At 41.8% G+C, this 25891-nt stretch overlaps 1 protein-coding gene across 4 annotated transcripts in view; it reads left to right on the plus strand.

Annotated features, from left to right (window-relative positions):
• The window catches only part of UBR3 (ubiquitin protein ligase E3 component n-recognin 3), a 4226407-nt gene that overhangs the window by 2495801 nt on the left and 1704715 nt on the right, over positions 1 to 25891 (plus strand). For all 4 annotated transcript variants that reach the window (XM_044075499.1, XM_044075501.1, XM_044075502.1 and 1 more), the window contains one exon: positions 21970 to 22058. In XM_044075499.1, the coding sequence (XP_043931434.1) occupies positions 21970 to 22058 (89 nt within the window). The remainder of the gene's footprint in view (positions 1 to 21969; positions 22059 to 25891) is intronic.

The following is a 25891-nucleotide window of genomic DNA, read 5'->3' on the forward strand; positions in this document are numbered from 1 at the left end:
AATTAAAATTTTGTAGTAGTTTGTATTTAAGTGGAACTTGTTAAATGTTGAAATAAGGCCAGCAGCCGAAGAGCTAAAGTCACTTTTTTGTTGTAATAAATAGTTTGGATATGCTGATTTTGTGGTTATTTTTTACTTAGATATACACACACACACACACACACACACACACACACACACACACACACACACACACACACACACACACACACACACACACACGAGTAACATAATGTGGTGGTTCCACTGAAAAATGCCTGGTGGATAGCATTATCCAGCTTAAGCAGGAATGTGTAGTGAGCCAGAATGGTTAGTGAATGCAAGTGCAGTATTTGGAAGGGAGAATATGTTTTTGTAAGGTGGGAAAAACACAGAAGCAAGCATAGGGACTGCTCTCTTTTCAGATTAGATACCTGCATCCAGATAATGGGAAGCAGCCATACACCTCTGTCTTTTTAATGCCAGTGAATTTGCAGTATGACAAAATTAGCTAGATTGAGAGTCCAGAGGACTCCGGAGCATTTTGTAAAGGACACACACACACACACACACACACACACACACACACACACACACACACACACACACACACACATACACTGAACCTGTAGCAAGTGGCTGCAAAGCAGGAGTCTTGTTTGGAGTTTTACTGTTGCCATTGTAAGTCCTGATGATTGAATCCCTGAGTTGAATTTACTGGAAAATTGCCAGACGAGAGATTATGGACCAGAAACTTTGGTTTACTCATTTCGAAAGGTTGTACGTAAAAACTGAGGCTGGTTATTTTCATGCTGTTACTAGCCCTCGCAAGGAAAGCTTTTGAAAATGTTGTTTTATATAGTTTTGCTGGAGACTCTTGTGTTTGGGCAGCATTGATTTTAAAGGAAAATATGAGGCTGTCTTCCCTGAAACCTGTGTTAGCATCTTAGTCGAGCAATTTCTGTGCAGTGAATTGTTTTTCTGTAATACATATTGCTCTGCTGTGTATTTTTATTTTGCATCTATTGCTGCCTTTTGTTTCTTGTTTAGCAAAGTCAGCGTAAGTTTGTATTAACCTTAATAAAACGGTACTGTTTTCACAAGAACTCTAGTGAGTGTGTGCTGTTGGAAACTTCCACATTGTAATATATATGCGTGCACACACACACACACACACACACACACACACACACACACACACACACATATGTATAAAATGTGTGTATGTGTAGAGGGATATATATATATAGGAGGTCCTGCACTTGCATTTGACCTAAATGCTTGATGTTAAGTTGTCAATCTCGCCTTCATTCTTGCTGGATTGGTTCGGAGCTGATCCTCGGCTCCGACTCGGCCACTCTAAAAGCTCGAGAGCTAGTTCCACCGGCTCGAGGCTCCCCTATATCCCACAATTCTAGGCGGTAACTCCTCAGATCTCGTTTGCCGCTACGCGATCGAGGTGCTTTTTTCAACCGGCTCAGGTTAGTTGAATCTTTTGACAGTTTTAGTCAGTCAGATCCCCCTTTAAGTTAGCTCCCTTTTATAACTTTTAAATAGTTATATACCTTTAATCCCTTTTTAGCTAATTTTCATTAGTTTACCTATCCTAAATTATCGAACCTTTCCCTTGGGCTTTAGGCCCACTCCCTCCCTCCCTTGGTAGTTGGAGTGTCTGTGTTTTGTAGGGAAATTTTTTGTTTAAAACTTTATAAGTTAAAAAATTTAAGGTTTATTGTTTTAGAAGTGTAATCGGTGTGTGTGTGTGTGTGTGTGTGTGTGTGTGTGTGTGTGTGTGTGTGTGTGTTTGTGATTACACTTTTACTTCTCTTTGGACATGTCCAAAGAATCAAAAGTCTCAGGCTTCAAGAAGTGTGACTCATGCTGTCAGAAGATGTCTCTGACAGACGGTCACACTTCTTGTGTTTACTGCCTGGGACCTTTGCACCTGCAGGACTCATGTGCTGTTTGCCATGGCTTCAGCCCTAGAGTCTTGCAGGAGCGAAAAAATAAATTAATTCTAAGAGGCTTATTAAAGCCTGAGGGTCCCTCCACTCAGTCATCGGGGAGACCCTCGAAGTCCTCTAGACCTTCGGCTCCAGCCTCTGAGCCGACTTCTGGGGGCTCTAAGTCCATTCGAACATCGGCTCCGGCCGGAGCCGATGAATCTTGAATTCATGTACCTACGCTGTCCTCGGCTCCGGCCGGAGCCGAGGAAGACATAACTGAGTCTGCTCCGATCAAGTTGTCGGAGCCGACAACTAAGAAGAGGTCCCGTTCTCCATCTATCGGCACCATTCATTCAACTCCAGCATCACCTTTGCTGTCTGAACGGAGCCATAGATCCCACTCTTCTAGGTCTTCCAGGTTATCGGACCACGACTTTCAGAGAGTAGTGAGTCGACTTCTTAAGTCCGAGGCACTAGCCCAAATGCTTCAAAGTCCGACTCAACAGTCGAAGACTACCCCCACCACTCAAAATATTCCTCCTCTGACTCTCTTGAGTTCGGAACCGGGGCGGTTCAGACCCGAGACTGTGGTGGCGTCGGAACCGATACCTCTGTCTTTGGTTCCATCGTCGGCTCCGATGTCTTCCTTGAAAGAATCTCGGCGCCGGACTTCCCTCGTCGGCTCCGAGGGGGCGAGTGGCATCGGACCCTTGTCCGACCCCGCTCTCCCTCTCGGTGCTTCGGCGCTGGTGAGTTCGGCTCCGGCATCGGCCTCGGAGCCATCACTGTCGATGCTGGGGGAGGTTTTCAGTTTTTCGGAACGGAGACCTCTGGCTCTGCCTGACAGGGGTGCCTTTGAGGTCATGAGGAGCGTGCTGGAACCAGGTTCTAATCCACAGCCGGCTCCTTCTGCCCTTCCTTCCATGGTGCCTCCGGTGATTTCTACTCACTCTCTTGCCCCCGACCGTAGAGAGCCAGCTCCTCAAGTTTCCCCTGTGGGGATCTCCTCCTCTTCCGAGTCCTCTCCTGATCCTGTAGGAGAGCCCCTAGGAAGAGGCAGTGTAAGAGGAAGCACATTGACTCCCCTGAGTCTGTCACCTCTGACACTGATTTAGAGGATTCTGAAGGTTCCCCTCGTTCCCCCTCTGAAGATGTCTCCTTTGCAGACATCCTTGAAATCTTAAAACAGAGGGGGAATTGGCCAGCCCTCAACTCTTCAGAGGATGAATCAGTGTACCTTGAGGCGTTTGGCTCTCGCCCTTCCACCTCCTGGGTGTCCCCTACCTTTGACCCCCTTATGCAAGTGGTGGCAAAGAAGGCTTGGGCGGCTCCTGACTCAGTGGAACCCACCCCCAGGAGACCATCTAAGTTCATCACGGCCCCCAAAGATAAAGAATTTCTGACCAAAGGCGTCTCTGTTGATGCTATGGTGGTGGCTGCAGCTACCAAGAAGGAGTTAGCTGATCCTTCGGTACCTGTTCATCCTCCTAACAAGGAGTCTAGGTCGATGGACAGGTACGGGAAGCGGATGTTCTCGTCAGCGACCTTTACAATGAGATCGCTGAATTACCTGTGTCATTTTACTCGACTTCAGAGGGACTTACTCAAGGAAGCGAGTGAAATGCTAAAGGACCCAACAGCTGCGCTTTTTCAGGATAGGATGAACTCTCAGCTGGCTACCCTTAACTCTATAACCAACTCCTCCATGCGCCTCTTTTCATATGCGGCTGATGGAGCAAGTAGAGCAGCAGGTACAGGTGTAGCCTTGCGTAGGCACGCCTGGATGCGGCTTTGTAACTAATTCCCCCTTTGATGGATCATCCCTCTTTGGTCCTCAAGTGAAGGAAACCTTGACTAGGTGCGAGACTGATGGCAAAACTCTTTCTGCCGTCGGAGTCCGTTTTTCTACTCCTCCTAGACCTTACTCCAAAGGTCAGAAGGGGGGAAAGATGTGGTTCCGTAAACAATCTTAAGGAGACTTGCCTGACGCACAGAGTCGATTCCCTTCTAGAGGCAGAGGGGGGAACAACAATGGTAGACGCCGTCCCAGAGGCAGAGGGGGCCCGCAAAATCAGGGCAGTCGAGAATCATTTTCTGACAAGCCCTTTCAGCATCCCTGAGGTGTTGCCTGACTGTCCACCTTCGGAGGCAGTCGGGGGAAGGTTGTCACTGTACCCAAAAGCCTGGCTATCCCTAACTCAAGACAAGTGGGTACAGTCTATCATTTCCGAAGGCTACAGAATCCCTTTTCTCTTCATTCCGAAGCTGTCCAAAAAATCCCTTCCAGATGTTCCACCCAGTCAAAGGGAGCAAGCAGCATTAGAAATTTCAAAGCTGCTCGCAAAAAGAGCCATTCAACCAGTGCCAGCAGACCAAGTAGGATCCGGAACCTACTCCAAATTCTTTTTGGTTCCAAAGAAAACAGGGGACTGGAGACCCATTTTGGATCTCAGCAACTTGAACAAGTTTGTCAAGAAAACAAAGTTCCGGATGGTCACGCTGCAGTCCATTCTCCCCCTTTTGGAGCGGGACAGCTGGATGTGCTCTATAGATCTCCAGGATGCGTACTATCACATCAAGATGAATCAACGCTCCAGTAGGTTTCTCCACTTCAGGCTGGGAACCAGTCATTTTCAATTCAGAGCCCTGCCCTTTGGTCTCACTACAGCCCCCCGAGTGTTTACCAAATGCATGGCAGTGGTAGCTTCTCATCTGAGACGTCAAGGATTCCAGGTGTTTCCTTATTTAGACGACTGGCTCCTTACAGCCCCCACCAGGCATCTTTTACTCCTCGCCAGAGACTACACCTTTCGCACATGTCAGGCACTAGGCATCTCAATAAACTACGAAAATTCTGTCTTGTCGCCTTGTCGTGTTATTACTTTCATAGGTGCAAATCTAGACACAGTCAAGATGTCAGCCAGACTCACAGAGCAGAGGATAGCAGACATTCACAAACAGGTCTTTCTTCTTTTACAGAACAACAAAGTCAAAGCCAGACAGATCCTGAAAGTCTTGGGGATTATGGCTGCGGCCATCCCTCTCCTACCATTAGCTCACTTCCACATGAGGATTTTGCAATGGATGCTCTTCACACAATGGTCTTATCAAAGCCTTCCAATGTCCCATCCTATTCGGATAACTCAATCGTGCAAGAGTCATCTCTCTTGGTGGATCACATCCCCTCAGCTCCTCCTAGGGAGACCTTTTGTCCCTCCCCCTCCGGTTGCTACAGTGACAACAGACGCCTCCCTGATCGGGTGGGGGGGGCATTTCCAGGGCAGGACAGTCCAGGGCATGTGGCAACCGTTCGAGTGCCACTTGCACATAAACGTCCTAGAGATGAGAGCAGTGCTTCTAGCGTTGCAAGCCCTAAAGACTCTCTTCCCAAAGGAACTATAGCAATCCAAACAGACAACATGTCTGTAGTGTGGTAAATCAACAAACAAGGTGGAACCAGGTCTTACCCCCTATGTCGAGAGGCACTCAGACTATGGCAATGGGCGATCTCTTCTCAGCGATTTCTGTTAGCAATGCACATCCCCGGGAAGTCCAATGTGATTGCGGACAAATTGAGCAGAGCTATTCTCATGCCTCACGAGTGGTCTCTGAACAACTCAGTGTTGGAGAAAGTTTTTCGAAAGTGGGGCAGGCCTTGCTGCGACCTTTTCGCTACTCCCCAAAACAGCAAGTGCGATGATTTTTTCACCCTCTTTCCCCAACCAGGCCATCCCAGCAGAGACGCTCTAGTGCATGTTTGGCCCCGGGGACTTCTCTATGCCTTTCCGCCCTTCCCACTGATATCCCAGCTGATACAGAAAGCCATCGCTCAGGAAGCTTCTATGATCCTCATTGCCCCTTACTGGCCTCGACAAATTTGGTTCCCCTTTCTCCACCGTTATCTGTTGGAACAACCTTGGCATCTGGACCCAGTTCCAGACCTCTTGACCCATCAGTCGGGTCAGTTGCACCACTCCCTTCCCTCTCTGAACCTCACAGCTTGGTTCCTCCAATTCCGACCTTAGCCAGGTTTCCTTTGATATCTCACTCAGTTAGAGATATCTTGATTGCCTCTCATAAATCTTCCACTCGGAAGATTTATCATAGCAAGTGGAAACGTTTTTCCTATTGGCCGCAGTCAAAGAACATAGATCCTTTCACTGCTTCTATTCAAACAGTTCTAGACTTTCTAGCCAAACTTTTCCATGCAGGTTCGTCCCCATCTACCATTAGAGTTCAATTGGCTGCAATTTCTAACTTTCATGTTGGAGTCTCAGAGTCCTCTATCATGTCTCACAAACTCTGCAAGGCCTTTTTAAAGGGAGTCTTTCTACTCAAACCACCCATCAGAGACCCTCCTCCCCAATGGGATCTCAACTTGGTTCTGGCATCCTTAATTCTTCCCCCATTTGAACCTGCGGCTTCATGTTCTATAAAATTACTTTTGTGGAAGACACTCTTTTTAGTAGCTATCACCTCAGCTAGAAGAGTCTCTGAACTTCATGCTCTGTGTAGTCGACCCCCTTATCTAGTATTTCATAAAGACAGGGTGTCCTTGCGTACTAACCCGTCCTTTTTGCCCAAAGTAGCTTCATTGGCAAATTTGAATCAAACCATTGAGCTTCCTGTTTTCTTCCCAAATTATTCTAATAGGTCAGAACAAAAGTTACACTGTCTAGATATTCATCGCCAACTTAGGTACTATTTAGACAGGACCAAACAATTCAGGAAATCTGATCAACTGTTTGTTTCTTATGCAGAAGGTAGAATGGGCCTTCCAGTCTCTAAAGTCTCCCTCTCTAGATGGCTTACTTCATTGATTACCCTAGTGTATGAGATAAGAAAGCAATGGTTGCCATCCAAACCCAGAGCTCATTCAACTAGAGCTTTAGCCACTTCGGTAGCTTTTCAAGATAGGCTGCCTATTGATTCGATTTGTTCTGCAGCTATTTGGGCTTCCCCCCATACCTTCATTTCTCATTATAAGTTGGACTTGGCCTCTAGAGACCGAGCCATCTTTGGTTCCGCTGTACTCAAGAGCCTGTTCCGATAGGCCACCCGGGACAAGGTGCTAGGGACGCGGTCCCATCCAGCAAGAATGAAGGCGAGATTGACAACTTAACATTTAGAAGTTGTGTACCTACCATAAAGTTCCATGTTAGTTGTCTTCTTCTCGCCTTCTTTCTTGCGTCCCACCCTCCTTCCCCCTAGCCAGGACAGACCTAGAAGAGTGTTCTTCTTTGTTCCTTATGGAATTTTATTGCTGGCCTTAGCTTTCAAATGAGATCTGAGGAGTTACCGCCTAGCATTGTGGGATATAGGGGAGCCTCGAGCCGGTGGAACTAGCTCTCGAGCTTTTAGAGTGGCCGAGTCGGAGCCGAGGATCGGCTCCGAACCCATCCAGCAAGAAAGAAGGCGAGAAGAAGACAACTAACATGGAACATTATGGTAGGTACATAACTTCTAATTTGTCAACATTTGTGTAATTGACTGGATTTGGTTGGTATATGCAGATGGTCAACCGAAGTGCAAAACTGACAGTATCCACGTAGGGTAATATTCTCTTTTCCCTGGTATTGTGCAGTCTTGGAGTACGTATGCATAATAGCAGAAAGTGCAGCCCCTGACATGAGCAATACAATTTTTTTTTTGTTTTATGAAAATTGCATGTTGCGAGGCTCTTGGTGCATGAGAGGTAACAGGTCGACGTTCAGTTTCTCGAACTTTTGCGGCTGACATATTGGCTACTTGACTAAAGTTATATATATATATATATATATATATATATATATATATATATATATATATAAACAGCACACACACGCACACACACACACATATATATATATATATATATATATATATATATATATATATATACATACGTGTGTGTATATGTCGTACACACATGTAAAGGGCAGCAAGGTGGCATAGTGGATAGCATTGCTGGCTCACAGCAAGAGGTTCTCTGGTTTGGTTCTCAGCTGGGGTTTCTTCTGTACAAAGTCTATATGTCCTCCTACATTTTGCATGGGTGTTTTCCATGTGCTGTGATTTTCTCCCACATTCCAAAATCATGCAGTAGGTGGATTTGATCCTCTAAATTGCCCATAGATGCGAGTGGATGTTATGAAAGAACAACCGTGGCAGGGCTAGCCACCCAGTGATGTGAACCTTGACTTTATATGTTTGCCGCTGTTGAAGTGACACCACGACCCCAAGTGCAAAATCGAAAAAGGGATGGTGTATGGTTGCATACATACATATATATGCACGCACACACACACACACACACACACACACACACACACACACACACAGTCATTTGTATGGGAAGACTGTATTTGGCAAAATGCCATTCATTTTGAATGCAGTCAGAATGCATTCTGTGATGAGTAAACAGGAGATAGCATGAGATTGCTGAATATCAGTTATAGGGGAAATTTCCCCTTTCTCTGGTATTGGGCAGTCTTGGAGCTGGTATATTTAAGTTAACAGGGGTGTGAGGAATGCAGGGGGGGTTTGTCCTCTTGCAAAAATACTTATTTTCACTTTTTCATTGAGGTTTTTTTTTTTTTTTTGGGTAGGTTTGTTTGGTGGATTTGTTTCCTGGGATTGTTTCATTTAGTGCTGTCATATACCTATGCATGTGCATATGTGTGTTTGTGACAGAGAGAGACCATCAGACATATCCTAGAGAAATTCAGTCCATTCATTCCTGTTCTCAAAGGATTATACTCTGGTACTTTACAGGGGTGGAGGGTAGATGTCATACAGGAAGCCAAGAGGTTTTCCTTAATTAGCATCTTCTCAACTGATGGCTTTATCTGTAGTGTTTACCACACCCCATTGCAAAGGGGCAAGCTACATTTTACATGGTAGGGACCCATTGTACCTTCCAACTTGCAAATAAATGCTCTAAACTCACTTTTGAAGACCATCACCAAGTAGAGGCTTGATGAGCCCAAAGCTTGATTATGTTGCTCTTTACATCACTACTCCTCCTCCAGAAATGTGTGTCGCTTTACATCCCTACTTGGGATTGGGGCACACATCTCCCCCTTGCCAGTGCTTTCAACTGCTTGTTTCCCTGGGTTGCACTCAGGGCTTTATTCCATTAGATCAAAAGAGCTGGAATCCATTGAACATTTTGTCAAAAATTCCAAGCTTTCTTTTTTATCCACTTTTTTTTGTTCAAGTTTGCAGACATATAATTATATTATTTGAAGAATGACCATAAAGATGGTTAGATTCTCCACTTGCAGTTATTTCCTATGCTGCCTAGGGTAAAATGTCAACCTCACTAAGTGGAAAATATTTATGGTATGTTTTCTGTATTGTACTCTGTTTTTGCAAAAATATTTGCAACTTCCTTAAAATATATTCCATCCAGCTTATTTTTTTAACTCCGAGATTTTTCAGAGATTTCCATCTTTATAACAGAATTACTTCATATTGTTAGGTGAAGATTCTTAAAGAACATGTAGAGAAAGAAAAAAGTATGGTTATATTCATGGTCTTCATCATCAGAGAAGTGTAACAAGTTTCATAAAAAATGATGAACCTGGGATAGAGGTGCTTCTCATTTCATAATTCACTGATCTTTCAGTGACTTTTCTATGAAGGGATTGTTTAACCTCCCATTGTCAACCGATTCACTGGCAAACAGGCTTTTGGAGTTGTTGATGGTTTCCTCATTGACTTTATGTGCTTCCCCATGTGAAGAGAAACAGTCCCCAGCTCCACAGAGGGTGGTTAAACATGGAGGAGCCCCCTGCTAAGTTAGTGGTAATGATTATTGAGGCTGGGGGTTGTTGTTTGTCTTGATGGTATTACTGTTGGTGACATTACCAAAGTGGGTATTGAGAATATCTTTGAAATTCTTCTTAATGTTTTCTCCAGTCAAATTAGTGGTCCCCATGAGAGAGGCACCTTCACCTTCTTGAGTTGGTTCACACTGTCAGCCAGTGTCTGAGTTTAAGATTGTGGGACTTAGCCATGGCTTGTTTTGTAGTTAAAAAAAAAAAAAAAGAAAAGCTGCTCAGCACATACTTGTTACAATTCTCAGTTACAGAGGAAGATGCACTATAGTGGGACTCTTCTGAGCACTCTGCGTCTTTTAGGTGGTGATGATAATGATGATGAGAAAACTGGTTAAGTGTTTTTCTGAGAGAGTCAGATATTCTAAGAGTTCAGATTCCCGAGTCACACTAATATTTTTCAGGATAAGAACACTCTCCCCACTGTAGTTTCTCTTTTGAAGAGCTGTTTGAGAGGGTTGTCCTTTGGTATTTTCATTGTGGATATGGCAGATTATCTAGAGCTTCTGGAACCTCATCTTGAGGCTTTCTTACTCCTACGTATTATGAGTTCTGCTCTCAAGTTTACATTAAAAACTCCTGGCAAATTGCAAACCAAGGCAAAGTAGCTGATAATCTTCCTTGAGTTAAGCCTTTTTGGAGAACCATCCAGTAACTACCACTTATGTGACTTTGGATGCATATGAATGACAAAGGAACTCTGCACTGCATCTAGCATATGCCCTACCTTTACTACTCATAATCCATATTTCACCAGGTACTGGGGCAGTTTTATAAAAAGTAGCAGAAGTGACCCAGTTCCTCAGTAATCTGGATGGCCTTTTAGAAATCCAGCCTTTAAGGTTTGTGTTCCATGTGGTGGACAATCAGGCAAGTACTACAACTTTCAAGGTGTTACTTCTCAGACAGTGATGTTTTGTTAGCAATTTTAGATTTTCTTAATACGGTTCAGTAAAAATCCTGAGTGCTCCATTCTCAGGCAAGTACTACAACTTTCAAGGTGTTACTTCTCAGACAGTGATGTTTTGTTAGCAAGTTTTAGATTTTCTTAATATGGTTCAGTAAAAATCCTGAGTGCTCCATTCTCTGAGTTCAAGTTGTTTGAGAAACATGCCAAAGAAATACTGTCTGGCCTACAGGACAGAGTTCAAGAGATTACATCTCCCCCAACAAATATGTAAAACTGAAAAAGGTGGCCACTTTAATGGAGTTTAAAAATGAGTAGTAGTCTTTTACGGTATGAAACACTAAAGTTGCTCCCAGTACAGCAGATAGAACCCTTAACCAAATAAGTCTAAGCCTGTTCTTAAACCTATTCCTTTGCATGTGGTTTAAAGTCATCCTGACCTTCTCAGAGGTCCAGGCATTTGTTGATGAGAGATTAATCAAATGTTTATAGACGCAGAGATCCTTTATCCTGGTAGATCAGCCATACTGCCACTATATCAGGGGCACTCCTTAAAATTTACTTGTCTTCCTTCTTTACTTTTCATCTCTACAAAAATGCAGAGATGTATTGACCAGCCATTGAAGAAGGTTTCTCAACTGTTGGTCAAAGATGGCCATTGAGAAAATGTCCTCTGGACCATATTACTTCTTCACAAAGGACGGGGGTAGTACTACTCATTGATTTTACTTGGCCCCTGAAAAAATAAGATATTGCTGTGTAATTCTTGACTTCAGATACTAAAGTTTACTCTGTGCAGTACAGAAGTGTTGATTTCTTTTTTTTTTTTTTTCTTTTTGTTCAAGATGCGTTTTTGTAAAATATTTGGTTCCTCTTTTAGAGAAAGGAAGCTGTTTTTTTTTCCATATAGACAAAAGACATTGGCATTCACATCCCTGTTCATTTTCCACATAGAGAAGTCCTAAGATTTATGGTTATAGTTCTTTCTTTTCACTCAGGACCTTGCCTTGTAGGTTAGCATTTGCTCCTAGTATATTCACAAAGTGTCTTGTACCTTAAGCAGCCTGCCTTCACGATATGGACAACTACATTTTTTATCAGGGTTGCTGCTTGTAATAATTACAGCAAAAATGGCAACAACCTTTGTAAAGGGCACAAATAGCTCCAAAACCAAAGAACCATTGTGTAAAATCAAGTACATGCAGATATCACTGAGGGCATTTAATCATGAAGGAGAATACACCAGTGCTAAGCGCTTTTGTCTCAATTCTAAGATTAAAGTAGAGTAAGGATGTAACAAACAGTCATTCATATATATTAAAACCAGCCAATCAAAAAAACAATTTATTTATTTGCCATTTGGATTCCCTTTTTCAGCAGAGACCCGAGGAGAAAAGCTCTATTACAGCAATTAATTTTTTTTATGCACTCAAATTAAGTATTTAATCAAACAATCATACAAAAGAAATAGGTTAATTTTATACAATGTATGAAGAGAGAGAAAAATTCAACATAGATATAATCTATTACGAGCTATATAAACACAGATTCAACATGAGAATAATCATTAGGATAGGAAATTAGCTAACCTAAGTGTAGTGAAGAATATAAATACCAGAAAAGAGGAGTCTAGATATTAGGGAAAAGAAAAAGGAGGGGTATAGAGTGTATGAGGAGGGAGAGATAGGAGGAAGAGGTAAAAAGTGAATATAGGAGTATAGTGGAAGGAAAAAGTTAAACAGCTGGAAAACCTGGAAAAAAAGTAGGAATGGGTATCTGTAAAGGCATGGTGGTAGAAAAAAGGGGGAGATAGGGTAGAGTGAGCAGAGTTCAAGTAGGATTCTTACAGGGGCAGTTCCAGGAGTTAAGCAGATGTTCTTTTATAGCGAGTTTGAAATTGCAAGGGTTTTGGATGGTTCTGCTATGGAGAGGAAGTTGGTTCCAATAGCAGCTAAGTGGCTATATGGCATTTTTCCAATAGATTTGTTTGGTTTTGTGATTTGAAGGAGGTGCTGGTCAGAGCTACGGAGCTCCCGGATGGAGACTTAAGGAGAGATGAGGGTTGCTATAGATGGACAGGCTGTGGTTTGTTGGAGGATAGTATGAGTCAGGAGGAGCTGAGGCAGAAGGAGCTGATTACAGAGTTCTAACCAGGGGAATTTTTGTAAGGAGAGTCAGTAATGTGAGCGATAGGGGAGATTTATGGCGAATCTAGCAATTTTGTTGTAGGTGAGCTCGAGTTTGGTTGACAGATTTTTTTTGGAGGTTAGTGAAGATAGGGGCGTCATATAGTAGGGTAGACAGTAGGTAGGCTTGAGCTAGGGACAGTTTAGAAATAAAAAATTCTTGACACAAAAATCTAATGAGCAGTCCTAGTTTTTGGTGTGTCTTCTTGATACAGTTATTGATGTGGATGTCAAATTTAGGTTCATCATCTATAAAAAGTCTGAGAAGTTTAGTATAAAATTCGACCTTAATAGTAGTATTGTTTAGAGAAGAGACCAAGAAGGAGGCTTTGAGGTGTTGGAGGGATTTGGGGAGGAAGAGTAGAAGTTTTGTTTTATTGGGGTCAAGTAGGGGTTGGTTAGTTTTGAGCCATCTTTCAACTGAGTGGAGGGTATCTTGAGTGAGAGAGAGTAGGTGGGGTATACTGTCAGAGGTAGTGATGAGGGTGGAGTCATCGGTGTATTTTATAAGTGTGGAGAGGGGGCAGGATTGCTAGAGATTATTAGTAAAGATGTTAAATAGTAGTGGCCTAGGAGCCTGGGATACACCAGTTTGGACAGGGAGGAAAGGTGAAGTTGCAGAGAGCCATTTGACTGTTTGAGCTCTGTTTGATAGGTATGAAGAGAACCAGGATAGAGTAGAGGTAGAGAGATTGAAGGAGGTTGTGGGACACAGTGTCAAAAGTTTTAGAGATGTCATGGAAAAGTCATGATACTAGTTTGTTATTGTTAAGAGATGTAGAGATAGAGTGAGTGAAGGATAGTAATACTGTAGTTGTGCTATGATGTAGTTGGAAACAGTGTTGAGTTGGGGTGAAGGGATTTTCCTGAATGAGGTATGAGATGAGATGATTGTATACACACGTTTCCAGACTCTTAGAAAGAGGGGATAGAATAGCAATAGGCCTGAAATTGGGTCTGTATCAGAACACCAAAAGTTCACATTTTCGAATGTTCTTACATCAACCCCTAATCAGTGAACGCTGACAACATCGATCATTCAGAACAGCAAATTTTTTCCTAGGGAAACAATTCACTGTTCCAAAACACATACAATACAAGCACACCAAACAAACAGCAATCCACACACATACACCCAAAATCTTACAGCTAACCCTACACTAAACTGTACAAACACCACTAACTATCCACTTACCTTAACCCCAACCCTAAGTTCTGTCACTATCGCGCACTCACCTCACCCGCGCACTAACCCTAACTCACCTACCCCGCCCTAACCCTGACGTCCACACAATCGCACACATACCTCCCTCACGCCCTAACCCTAACTCACCTAAACCACATCCAATCACACACTTACCTGAACCTGACCCGTAACTTTCCACCACAGTGCTGAAAATAGCAAAACGACAGAAACGGACAACCAAATTCTTTCCCTAGGAAAAAAATTTGGTTATCTATCGTTTTGCTATTTTCAGTGTTCGCTGAATAGGGGTCGATGTAAGAACATTCGAAAGTATGAACTTTCGGTGTTCTGATATAGACCCCCTGAAATTGGAGGGGTCAGTGGAGTTGCCTCCTTTATGTAAGGGTATAATATGACCTGTTGATAAGTATGGAGACTGGATAGGTGATAGAAGGGGCAGCGAGTTTAAGGTACGGAGGAGGCAGATCATCAACAGAGGAAGAGCAGGGTTTTAGTTTGTAAAATAGGGATCTGATGATTGAGGTGGGAACAGGCTTGATAGAGAAATGAGTTATGTTGGAGGGGGTGAGGAATGTCGAGGCAGGTATCTGTGTTTGGTTTAATTAGGTTTTTTATGGAGTTAATGAAGGAGGAGTTCAGAAGAGTGGCAGTTTCTAGTGGAGAGCTGTTAGGGGATGGGTTAGGAGGGGCTGGGTTCCTTGGGTGTAAGAGTTTGTTGACAGTACTTCACAATTTTTGGGGGTTTGAGTGGGGACTTTTTTGTGGGTCAAGATAAAAGGATTTTTTGTCAAGGATGACACTTTTTTTGCAGTGTTTCGTAGTTCCTTTTAGTTTTGGAGACTAGAAGGGGTTTTGAGTTCATTCCAGATTTTCCATGCATTGTCTCTCTTTTGTATGATGGAGAGATTTTCTTTGGAGTTAACACAATTCTTTCTGATAGGGGCCAGAGAGTTGAGGGTGTTAAGGAAGATGTTATTGAATTTAAGGACAGTTTCTTCAAGTGTAAGATTGAATAGAAAAGACCAGTTTATAGACAAGAGTATTTGTTTAAATAGATCAGGGTTAAAATTAGACAAATTTCGACAATCCTTACATTTGTGAGGTTTAGGAGGTTGAGACAGGAGACGGATGGAGGTTGGGTGATGATCACTGAGAGTATCGGGGAGAATGGAGGCGTTATGATGGTGGTTGGGGTGAGAGGTAAGTATCCAGTCAAGAGTGGAGCTAGTATTGGATTGCTGATTAGAGCGAGTGGGGGAGATGATAAGTTGAGAGAAGGTGTATAGGTTAATAGCAGCACTGGGGCAGTTAGAAGTCAGAGTATTCCAGTCAGTGTTAACATCTCCTAGAATAATTGTTTCATAGGAGATGATTTGAGAGATCCAGGCAAGAAAGTGTTCAAGTATCGAGACATTATTGCCGGGAGGTGTGTGTGTGTGTGTGTGTGTGTGTGTGTGTGTGTGTGTGTGTGTGTGTGTGTGTGTGTGTGTGTATATATATATATATATATATATATATATATATATATTTTTGTGCTTGTATAGGTTACAGTTGGCTATAAGAATCTCGGCAGGGTGAAAGCTGGGGGGAGAGTAGGGTAGGGGATGGACTGAGAAATGTTCTAAATAAAGTATAGCCACCCCCCACCTTTTTTTAATTGGTCTGTCTTGGTGGAAAAGATTGTCACCAGAGGGTAGGATTTCTTTGTTTGGCATGTGGGGTTTAAGCCATGCTTCAGCGATGCAAAGGATATCTGGAGTGTGTAGGGCTATCCAGGAGTGTAAATTAGGGACTTTGTGTAGGGTACTGTGAATATTGAGTGCAAAGAGTTTGAGGTGTCTGGTAGATGAGGTGGTATGTGATGGTGAGGAGAAGTGGGTAGGGGAAGACGTTTAGGTAGTGACAGTGGGAGAAGAGTTAGTGAAAGGACCAGGATTTGGATGTGTGTCATTTGCAAGAAGGTAGGGTGAATATAGAGGTAGTGAGAATAAACTTGAAAGAGTTAGGTTCAAAGGATTTTATTTTGGGTTTTAGGAAGTTATTGGGAGGAGGAACGAGTTTATGTTTGAAGCGATGTGTAAAGTGATGTGAGAAAATGGAGGGTGCTGTTGGGAAGAAGGGTTTAGGGTGTAAGGTTAGAGAGAGTGGAAGGGTGGGACTGGAGTATAACTAGGGTAGGGGACTATGGTAGGATGTGGATAGTGTGAGGATATAAAGGAGTGGTATAGGTAGGAGACATACAATAATAAGTACTCTGTACATATTAAATAAGTACCATTTTTATAATTGCTTATTTAATTGTCTATCTAAGCAAGTATATATGTGCATATATATAAAAATTCATTTAAAGTCAATATAGAAATGCAAGCTGTTGGGAGAATATAATCAGTCTTTTGTGACTGTCCATTGTTTTTATCGCTGCTTCTTGATTGTTTTAATTTACTTTCTTCATTTTAAAACAACTTCTATCTAATATATATATATATATATATATATATATATATATCACAATTCATATAAAGAATTAAATAAATACAAAACATCAAATATATAAATCCACATAAAATCCATACAAAATATTAATAAAAATCATTCTACTTCAAATACATTTTACTAAATACATTATATTAAACTGTCATGGCCCTGAAAATGTGCTAAATACCAACTTCCTACATATCTGTCTCTCTGACAGGTCCTGTTTATGTCACAGGCAAGGTTTAAGTCTTTAGAATGGGTCATTTTGATGCTGTTTGTTTTGCACATATGCAGGACGTCCATCAGAGTGGGGTCTGACAATTCCTTATATGTCAGGCATAGATCTCCCCTCAAAAACCTGTAGGAGACAGAATACAGGGCTAGAGCCTTGAGGTGGTCTGCATAGGACATTTTACTTAAGCCCTGTATTCTTTTAGTGAAGAACGTCTGTAGACGTTCCTGTTGTTTCATATGTCTGGTTAGATACATACAAAAAGGGACATTGTACTCAATGATAGGTCTGATGAATGCTGAATACAGTGGAACAATGACTTCCTTGTACTTAGATGCCATACCTTTGTTTATAAGTTGTGCAGCATTGAAGGATTTCCTCAGTTCTGTAGACACGTGATGGTCAAACGCTAGATTACTATCTGTGTGTGTCCCTAAGTCCCTGACTACTGGGTCATCTCTAAGGGGTGTGTTGTCAGTATGATAGTTACCAGGGGTGGATGACTTCCTGAAGGATACATTTATGCTTTTCTTGGCATTTAGTTTTAGTCCATGGCTCTGACACTAGTTGCTTGTCTGTGTCAGCCCCTCCTGGAAAACATTTGTATCAGTGTGGGATTCAATGACAGCTCCCGGTTTGCAATCATCTGCAAATTTAGTCAGCCAGATACCACTGACATTGGCCTTGACTTCAGAGAAGTAATTGCCAAAAAGGAGGGGTCCAAGCACTGATCCCTGACTAACTCCACTTGTGACTGGACTCTCTGTAGAGGTGGACTCCCCAATTCTAACTTCCTGGGTCCTGTCTGTGGGCCAGTTGGCTATCCACTGGGTGACATACAAGTTTGTACCTAACATTTTGAGTTAGTCAACAATCCCTGGGTGGGGTGCTGTGTCAGATGCCTTGGCCAGGTCATGGTAGGCTGTATGAACCGTCTTGCCCTCATCCTTTACTTTGATGAGCTTCTCCAAGAAGTCCACCAGGTTGAGTAGGCATGATCTGCCCTTGATGAAACCAAACTGGGTTAGGACCAGTGTCTGGAGGTTTACTATATCACTATTGATAATTTCCATGATAATTCTTTCCATGGTTTTACATGCAAGACTTCTGGGTGTGTAGTTTCCAGGGTCTGTAGATGGCTGACCTTTGTGCAGAGATTGTTGCTGTTCTCTATTCATGAGGAACAAATAGCAGTTCCAGAGGCCCTGATACGTAATGCTTCATGCTATTTAGAAGGCATCCTAGGATATTGTCTGGGCCCATTGACGCAGTGTTCTTGGCCTTAGAGAGAGCATTAAGGACCTTTTCCCTAGTGATAGCAGGGGGAGTTATATTAGATGGTATTTCCTGAGGGAATGTTGAGGGGGAGAGAGGGTTAAAGTTGGAGCTGAATTTATCAGCCAGTAAGTTTACTGTATCTTTTGGCTGTGTATAGGTGGTTCCGTTTACAGTGAGCTATGAAAACATTTGTGTATTACCTTTGTGGTTGCGGACATAGCTAAAGAATACCTTGTGGTTGTCTTTGGCTTGGGAAGCCAGAGTCATCTCAAATTTGGCCTTGGTAAACTTTATTTTTCCCCTGAAATGTTGTTTAGTTTGATGACAGTGTTTTTTTCCTGCTTGGTGCTGCACCTCCCAATTTTTGCCATGATTTTCTTCCTTCTGTTATACAGCCTCTTTATTTTGTGATTCTACCAGTTTACTTTCTTTTTGAGTTGGTGGGTACAACTGTCTCCGTGCAGCAGTATTAACTTGTTTGTACAGGATTTCTGTGAAAAGTTCTGCAAAGACAGCAGTGTTCTCAGGGTTTATGGGGGCTTGTGTGTTCTTGGGTGACAAGTATTAGAATGTAAGTAAGAATTAGAAAATGTGGGTTTTCTAAAAATATTGTACTTGAAACCTTCGGCCACTTTATAAATAGTAACATCCAGATAATTCATACTGTCTTCTGTGTAGATATTTATAAACCTTCATGGCGTGGTTAATACAAAGTATTTATGAAAACTGTCATTGGTAGCAGTCCAAAAAATGCAAATACTGTACAAAACTTGATGTTGTCTGGTCCAGCCTTTTGCATAGGGAGAGTTAAGTAAACAGGTAGCCTCCTATTTCCATATCACCATACTGGCAAAAATGGGAGCACAGGCAGCTCTCATTGTCACCCCTTCTGGTTAAAATATTTCCCTTCAAAATATAAAAAAAATGTTAGTTAAAACAATCAACATAAAATCAACAATCAAGTTAATCCTACCAGGGTTAATAAAATTACAGGTTAAAAAAACCTTTCTAAACCAGTGTAATCCCAGTTCATTGGGAATACTGCCAGACAGGTCGACAGCATCCATAGTGGCAAAATTCAAATCTTTGTGCCATGAATCGATAGTGATATTTCTTAAAAGGTTGCAAGAGTCCTTAAGAGTATGTAGTTATTGATGTAAAAATGGTTGCAAAATCCTATCTAAAAATATAGCTATAGGATAAGTCTTGAAACTTTGTGCCAGCACTATCAGTCTCAGTGGGAGATCGTACACATCTTTGTGAATTTTAGGGATTCCAAAAATATATGGTACCCTGGATTCCACTAAAGGCCAAAAAATTGAATTCATCATATGTACTTGTTTCCCGCATCAAAACATTGTGTAAATATATGTCAGTCTTTTTGTAAGCTATGTGAATCTCATTACTAGAAGCTTCACAATATTTGTGTCATTATATAATAAACTAAATAGCTGGAACATTTTCAACCTTGACCTGACTTTATACTGCGGTGGTGGTGCTGCGGTAGCATTGTCGCCTCACAGTAAGACGCTGTCCGGTTCGATTCTCAGCTAGAGCGTCTTCTGCGTGGAGACATGCGTGAATGGGCGTACCTTCGTTGAAGGTTGTGCGTCAGGGCTGGCAACTCGGCACGTAAAAATCTATCTGCCAATCATTAGCGGACCGGAATTCCGCTGTGGCGACTCCTAACTGGGAAAAGCCGAAAGACACAACAACAACCTGACTTTATATGATTGTGTGGGAAATCACCCTGCCTTTGTATATATGAGAGGATTTAATTTTAACAGTATTTCTGACCGAAGAAAAGAAAATTTGACTGATAGTTCTAAGAAATCAGATACTTGGACGTGTGGAATATGCAACTTTTGCAGTTACATTTTTGAAGGATATAATTTCCCCATTATTTTCAAGGACCATATTTTTAAGATCACTGTATGGACAAACCATGCAACCAGATGTGTGGTTTATATTGCTATTTGTCAAGAATGTGAAAATTTGTATGTGGGTAAAATAGAATGTCCTTTGAAGAAAAGAATATATGAACATCTATAGGATATAAAATAGCAGTAATGCCCTTTATACATATTTACAAGCTTCTCCGGTTGTGTCTGGCATTAAATTAAATTTTGGAGTTCTTGACAAGATTGATGTAAGTGCTAAGGGTAGTAATTGGTAGACCTTTTGACCTGGCACCTTCGTTTAAATGCAGCCATTAGACCAGGGTTAAATTAACAGGTTTCTATTAGTAGTGTTTTAAAACTGAAGCCTGCTAAATTATAAGGGAGCTTTTTGTTTTTCATAATTGTTTTATATATTTAATTGCATATTAATTTTGGAACATACATATATTTTTATGTGGAAAACAATTTTATATTTCATTTTATTTTATCCAAGGTATTATAGGGTTTTATGTAATTAATTGTCTGTTTTAGGAAAAGGGGACCTGATCTGTGAGTTTTCACAAGTCAATTGTGTTATTTTCTTAATTGGTAATAATTGTTTGTGTTTTTGATTGGCGTTTTTTTAAATGTAAGAATGATTGTGTCTGTTATACCCTTGCTCTGATGAAGTGTAAGATTTAGGTGAAAGGGCTTAGCAAAGGTGTATTTTCTTTATTTATTAGCTCATTACATCTGAGTGACGCCTCCAGGTGCAGTTAACTCCTGCTGACTCCTCTAGGCATCAAATATTGATTGCTTGTTCATATTTGCATAAATAATTCTAAAGCCACTTTATGTACAAGGTTTTAAAAGATCTTATCTTAAAGCTTACACATTGGCAAGCTCAACTTCATAAGTATATGACCTCTGTTTAGTGCAGGTAAATATATATTAACTGTTGCTTTTATGATATTAATTTATATAGATATAGTTTCACATTTTTCCAGATATCTCAACAACCAAGCAATACAGACAGAATTCCTTATCCTCATATGATTGCTCTCAGCTACATGAATAAAATGCTGTTGACAGTATGTGTGTAACTTGAGTTGTTGTTTAGATATTGTAAGCTGTTTACAAAATATTACAAATATAATAGTGTGTTTACTGTGACTTATAAAATTCAGTTTAAGACCTAGAACCTAAAGAAAACTGTCACTATAAAATAGTTTGTGCTGAAGAGTTTGACATTTATACTTTTTTCATAACGTATATGGTTCCAGAGATATAAACATTTGTTTGAAATGGGAGGAAATTATTTGATTCCGTCAAAAGGTTTAGGCTCTGCCCATTGGAAGTTACAGTGCAAACTTCCTGACCTCCATTAGAGTGAATGAGTTAAACATTTTTAGTGATATCTGCGCTCCTTGATTTTCCACAGCTGTCCTTTGGTTTTGATTTTCCACAGTGGTCCTTTGGTTTTGATTTTTCACAGCGGTCCTTTGGTTTTATTGTTGCTTGTAACACCTAGAACATGGAAGGATCTTATATTTGGCAAAGAAAAGATGCTTGTACTTTTTCAGCTTCTTTGGCTTCATATCTGCTTTGGTAAGTCATAGCTGGATTTTCTAGGTTTTATACCAGATTTTGTGATTTCTCAAGTGTTTGTTCTACAAGCCAGAGCAAGTCTTCATGGTTTTTAATCACCTTTTGGTTATATAAACTGAAGTTTTTCTACAGTGAAGGTTTTTTTAGCTCTTGGCTTTAATACTTTTAGCTGTTCTAGTAGTAAAGTGTACTTATATGCATATGAGAATTCCTCAGACTTCTCTGAGAATTCATCTCAGGCAGTTTATGTGGTCAGAAATTTGAATACTTCAAAGATTTGTATTTTTGGTAGATACCGGTGTAAGTTATTTTCCTTTTGCAGTAAGTACACACACATTATTTGATGCAGGAATGTCATTGTTTAGTAAAATAATGTTCTGCTAGTTTAAAAATGCAACTTTATTTGTCCACTGCTTTATGGTAAATGTGTGTTGTTTTTTAATTTGTGCAGACGTCAGAAGGCCAGAGAACGGCAACAGAAACTACTTGCAGAATTTGCATCAAGGCAAAAGAGCTTCATGGAAACTGCAATGGATGTTGGTGAGTGTGTTTCCTTTTATGCACTGATCTAAGCAGAGAATTTCAGTCATGTTGAAAGATATGTTTTAGCACAGTGTATGCAGAAATCTTCTCAAAAGACCTACAGTAACTGGAACAAATATCTGAATGCAGTGATGTTCTTCGTGTTTCACTGTTGCAGTCATTACATTGGGGTTATCTGCCTGCAGGTAGCCCTCAGTCTGCCTGATTAACAAAGACTTGGGTCCTGCGTCGGTTGCTGTCCCTTCTTCCATGATGTCAGGTCATCAGGGGTATAAAACATGCAGCCGATGCCATTACATCAGTCTTTCTTGCCGTGTGGTGCCCGAAGCAGAAGCAGTTCGCAAGTGCCAGTCGGCCGACTCCTGAAATTTTTGTTTTCGAGTTTCAGAACCGAAGTCTTCAACTAAAGCGAAGTACCCCGTTGGAGAAACTTTTTCTTGCTCCTTACCGATGTCAGTAAAAGTTAATAATTGCATTACTTGTGGAAAGCAAATACCTCATAAAGATTTTCATTCATACTGTATTCCTTGCCTAGGCCCTGACCACGACGTACCTTGCTGTCAGTTTTGTGCTTTATTTAATCAGCGCACTATCTGTCGTCGGTACATTTTAGCCTCTAAATATTTCGGTTCTCAGTTTAATTATCCAGAAATGTCGTCGGGTAGCCATCCGACTACTGGGATTCGAAAAAACGCATAGATAAAGACAGTGATAGGCCGCTAAGTTCCAAAACTTCTGACGACGCTTCTCCTAAGCCAGTTGCCAGTTCGCCAGTACTCAGTGAGGTGCTTTCGCAGCCCATGATACCCGCTACTTCTGATTCGCAGGCCTCTGCTGAGACTCATTCGGAGTCCGGTATTCTGCGAGATGCTTCAACTATGGAACCCGCGTTTGTTTCTACCTTTGGTGGGTCCAGTGCCGCTGTGCAGGCACCGGCTTCTGAGGATGTATTCAGGCCTACGGACTTGCATATTATACTGACGCCTCCTTCTTTACTTGGGCCTAAATCTCGATCCATGCCTAAAAACACAACGCCCAGGCCACATGCTCAGGCCTCTATGCCTAAAAAACAAATTATAAGAATGGCTGAAGATCGAATAACTCTAATCAGGGGTAGCCAACCCCCCCCCCCCTTCTAAAAGGCCTAGGACTGAAGTTGATTATGAATCTTCTGATCAGGATTCTGTTTTTTTCTGATTCTTGTGATGATCTGGATTTGCCCTTATCTACTTATGAAGATTCTGATGCAGAGGACTTCATTCCCTCTGCTTCCCCTCCTGAGGATTTTTCTTTTGGGGAAACCTTACACACTCTAAGGGAGCATTTCCACTGGGAAAGCCAAGATTTTTCTAATTCAAAAAAAGAGGCTTAGGGATTTCCTTCTACCTCAGCATAGGCCTTTAGCTATTCCTCCTGTACTAGACATTGTTGATGATGCTTTTTCGGAATCTAGTTTGACCCCTGATTCCCTGCCTCCTGCTCCCAGAAAACCTGACAGATACTACAGGGTCCCTGAGTCCCACAAGTTACTTTTTAAAAATCATATCGCAGATCCAGAGACTATTTCACAAATCATATTGCAGATCCAGAGACTATTTCACAGAGGACCAAGGGCATTAAGGCTTCTACTGCTAAAAATCCTACCTCTTCTGATAGAGACTCCAGGGAGCTGGATAGATGGGGTAAGAAGGTTTACACTTCTGCAACTTTGGTCATTAGGGCTTTACACTGCCAGTTTCATATGTTAAAGTATCATCAACATGTTATTGGACTGCTTAAATAGAAAATTATGTTGATTCCTGACTGTGTGGAAAATAAAGAATTACAGGATTTAATGCATTCTGCTGAACAAGTTGGAAAACATGCTTTGCAATGTGGTTTTGATTCATTAGAGGCCTCTTGCAGGCTGCTGTTACTGGGTCTGTGCTCAGAAGGAATGCTTGGCTTAAGGAGCAATCTTTGCCTGATCATGTTAAAGCTGAATTGCTGAATGCTCCTTTAAATCAGGACCGCCTGTTTGGCAACAAGGCTGAGGAAGTTCTTAAAAAGATGGAAGATAAAGCTAAATCTATGCAAACTGTTAAAGATTTTTTACAAGTTCAGCCTCCTAGATTTAGTAGGCACTGGCCCTCTAAGAACTGGTCCTTTCCAGCCCCCTCCAGGTCTTCTCAAGCCAAACCCAGACACAGTAAAAACCCCAGGTTTCAGTCCCAGGGCACCCACACAACTAAGCAGTGGGAGGCCTCCGCTTCCAAATCTGGGAATAATAAGACCCCCCCCTATGGTAAACTGTCTCAGTGACTTACTTTTAAAATTTCCAAGCAGTTATCAACTGACTGCCTCTTTGGGGGGAAAGATTGCTCTTCATGCAAAGATTTGGGAACTCATTACCCAGGACAAATGAGTTTTAAATATAGTGTCCCAGAGATACAGATTCCACTTCCACACATTGCCAACACCAAGTGGGTGGCCGGACCTACCCCCAAATCAGTGGGCAGAGGTCCAAAAACAAGTGCTTTCTCTCTTAAGCATGGGGGCTGTTCAACTGGTACCTGAAGAGAAAAAGGGACAAGGTTTCTACTCGAGGCTTTTCCTGGTACCCAGAAAAGGCAATTCATGGCATCCTATCTTGGACCTGTCTACTCTAAACACCTTTTTGGAGATTCCAAAATTCAAGATGCTGACTCTTCACCAATTACTTCCTATGCTAGGCAAAGGTGCCTGGTTGGCAACACTAGATTTAAAAGAAGCATACCTGCACATCCCAATCAGGGAATCTTGCAGCTGATACCTATGCTTCAAAGCAGGCTACACACACTGTCAATTCTCTGCACTGCCCTTTGACTTATCTACTGCGCCCAGGGTATTCACAAAGTGCCTAGCTCCAGTTATTGGATTTCGCAGCCAAAGAAATATTCAAATATACCCATACCTGGACGATTATCTAATTCAGGCAGAAAGCCAGGACATAATTTTGAATCATCTGGCCTTTGCACAAAGGGTTCTAATTTGTCTGGGGTACACCATAAACGAAAAGAAATCACACCTGCTACCCTGTCAACAAATTATATTCCTGGGAGCAAGCTTGAATACAACTTCCCAGATGGCTTACCTCACGCCAGAGAAACAAATTCATTTGACAACCTACTTCAGTCAAGTGGCCACAAAAACTCTGCTATCTGCAAGACAAATACTGCAAGCCTTGGGGTTCATGGCCTCCTGCATTCTTCTAATTCCATATGCAAGACTGCATATGAGGAAACTACATTGGTATCTAAAAAGCCTATGGTGTCAACATTCTCAAGACCTAGAAACTGATTCCTGTCATACCTTGCCTACACCTAGAGTTCCTTTGGTGGGCAGAGGCCTGCCACCAAAACAAGGGACTACCTTTCACACAACCCCCTGCCGCCCAAACCCTAACAACAGACGAATCAGACTATGCATGGGGGGGGCTCATCTGGCAGGGAATCAGGCAAATGGAACCCAAGTCAAATGCACCTGCATATCAATCAGAAAGAAGTGTTAGCTGTACAGAATGCTCTGACAGCCTTCAAGGACCACATTCTTCCAGGACAACTAATGGTAAAGACGGACAACACCACTGTTAAGTGGTACATAAACAAGCAGGGGGGGTACACATTCTTACCCCCTCTGCAGACTAGCCATGGCATTGTGGAACACAGCCTTGAGCTACCAAGTGCACCTACAAGCTCAATTCCTGCCAGGAAAATTAAATACACTGGCAGATGGACTAAGCAGAAACCTCATGGACCCACACGAGTGGAAACTGGAACTAAGGATTTTCAACTTGTTGACAAGCAAATGGG

Source organism: Protopterus annectens, chromosome 6.part1, assembly GCF_019279795.1.
Source record: "Protopterus annectens isolate FY-2018-M chromosome 6.part1, PAN1.0, whole genome shotgun sequence".
NCBI lineage: Eukaryota > Metazoa > Chordata > Ceratodontiformes > Protopteridae > Protopterus > Protopterus annectens.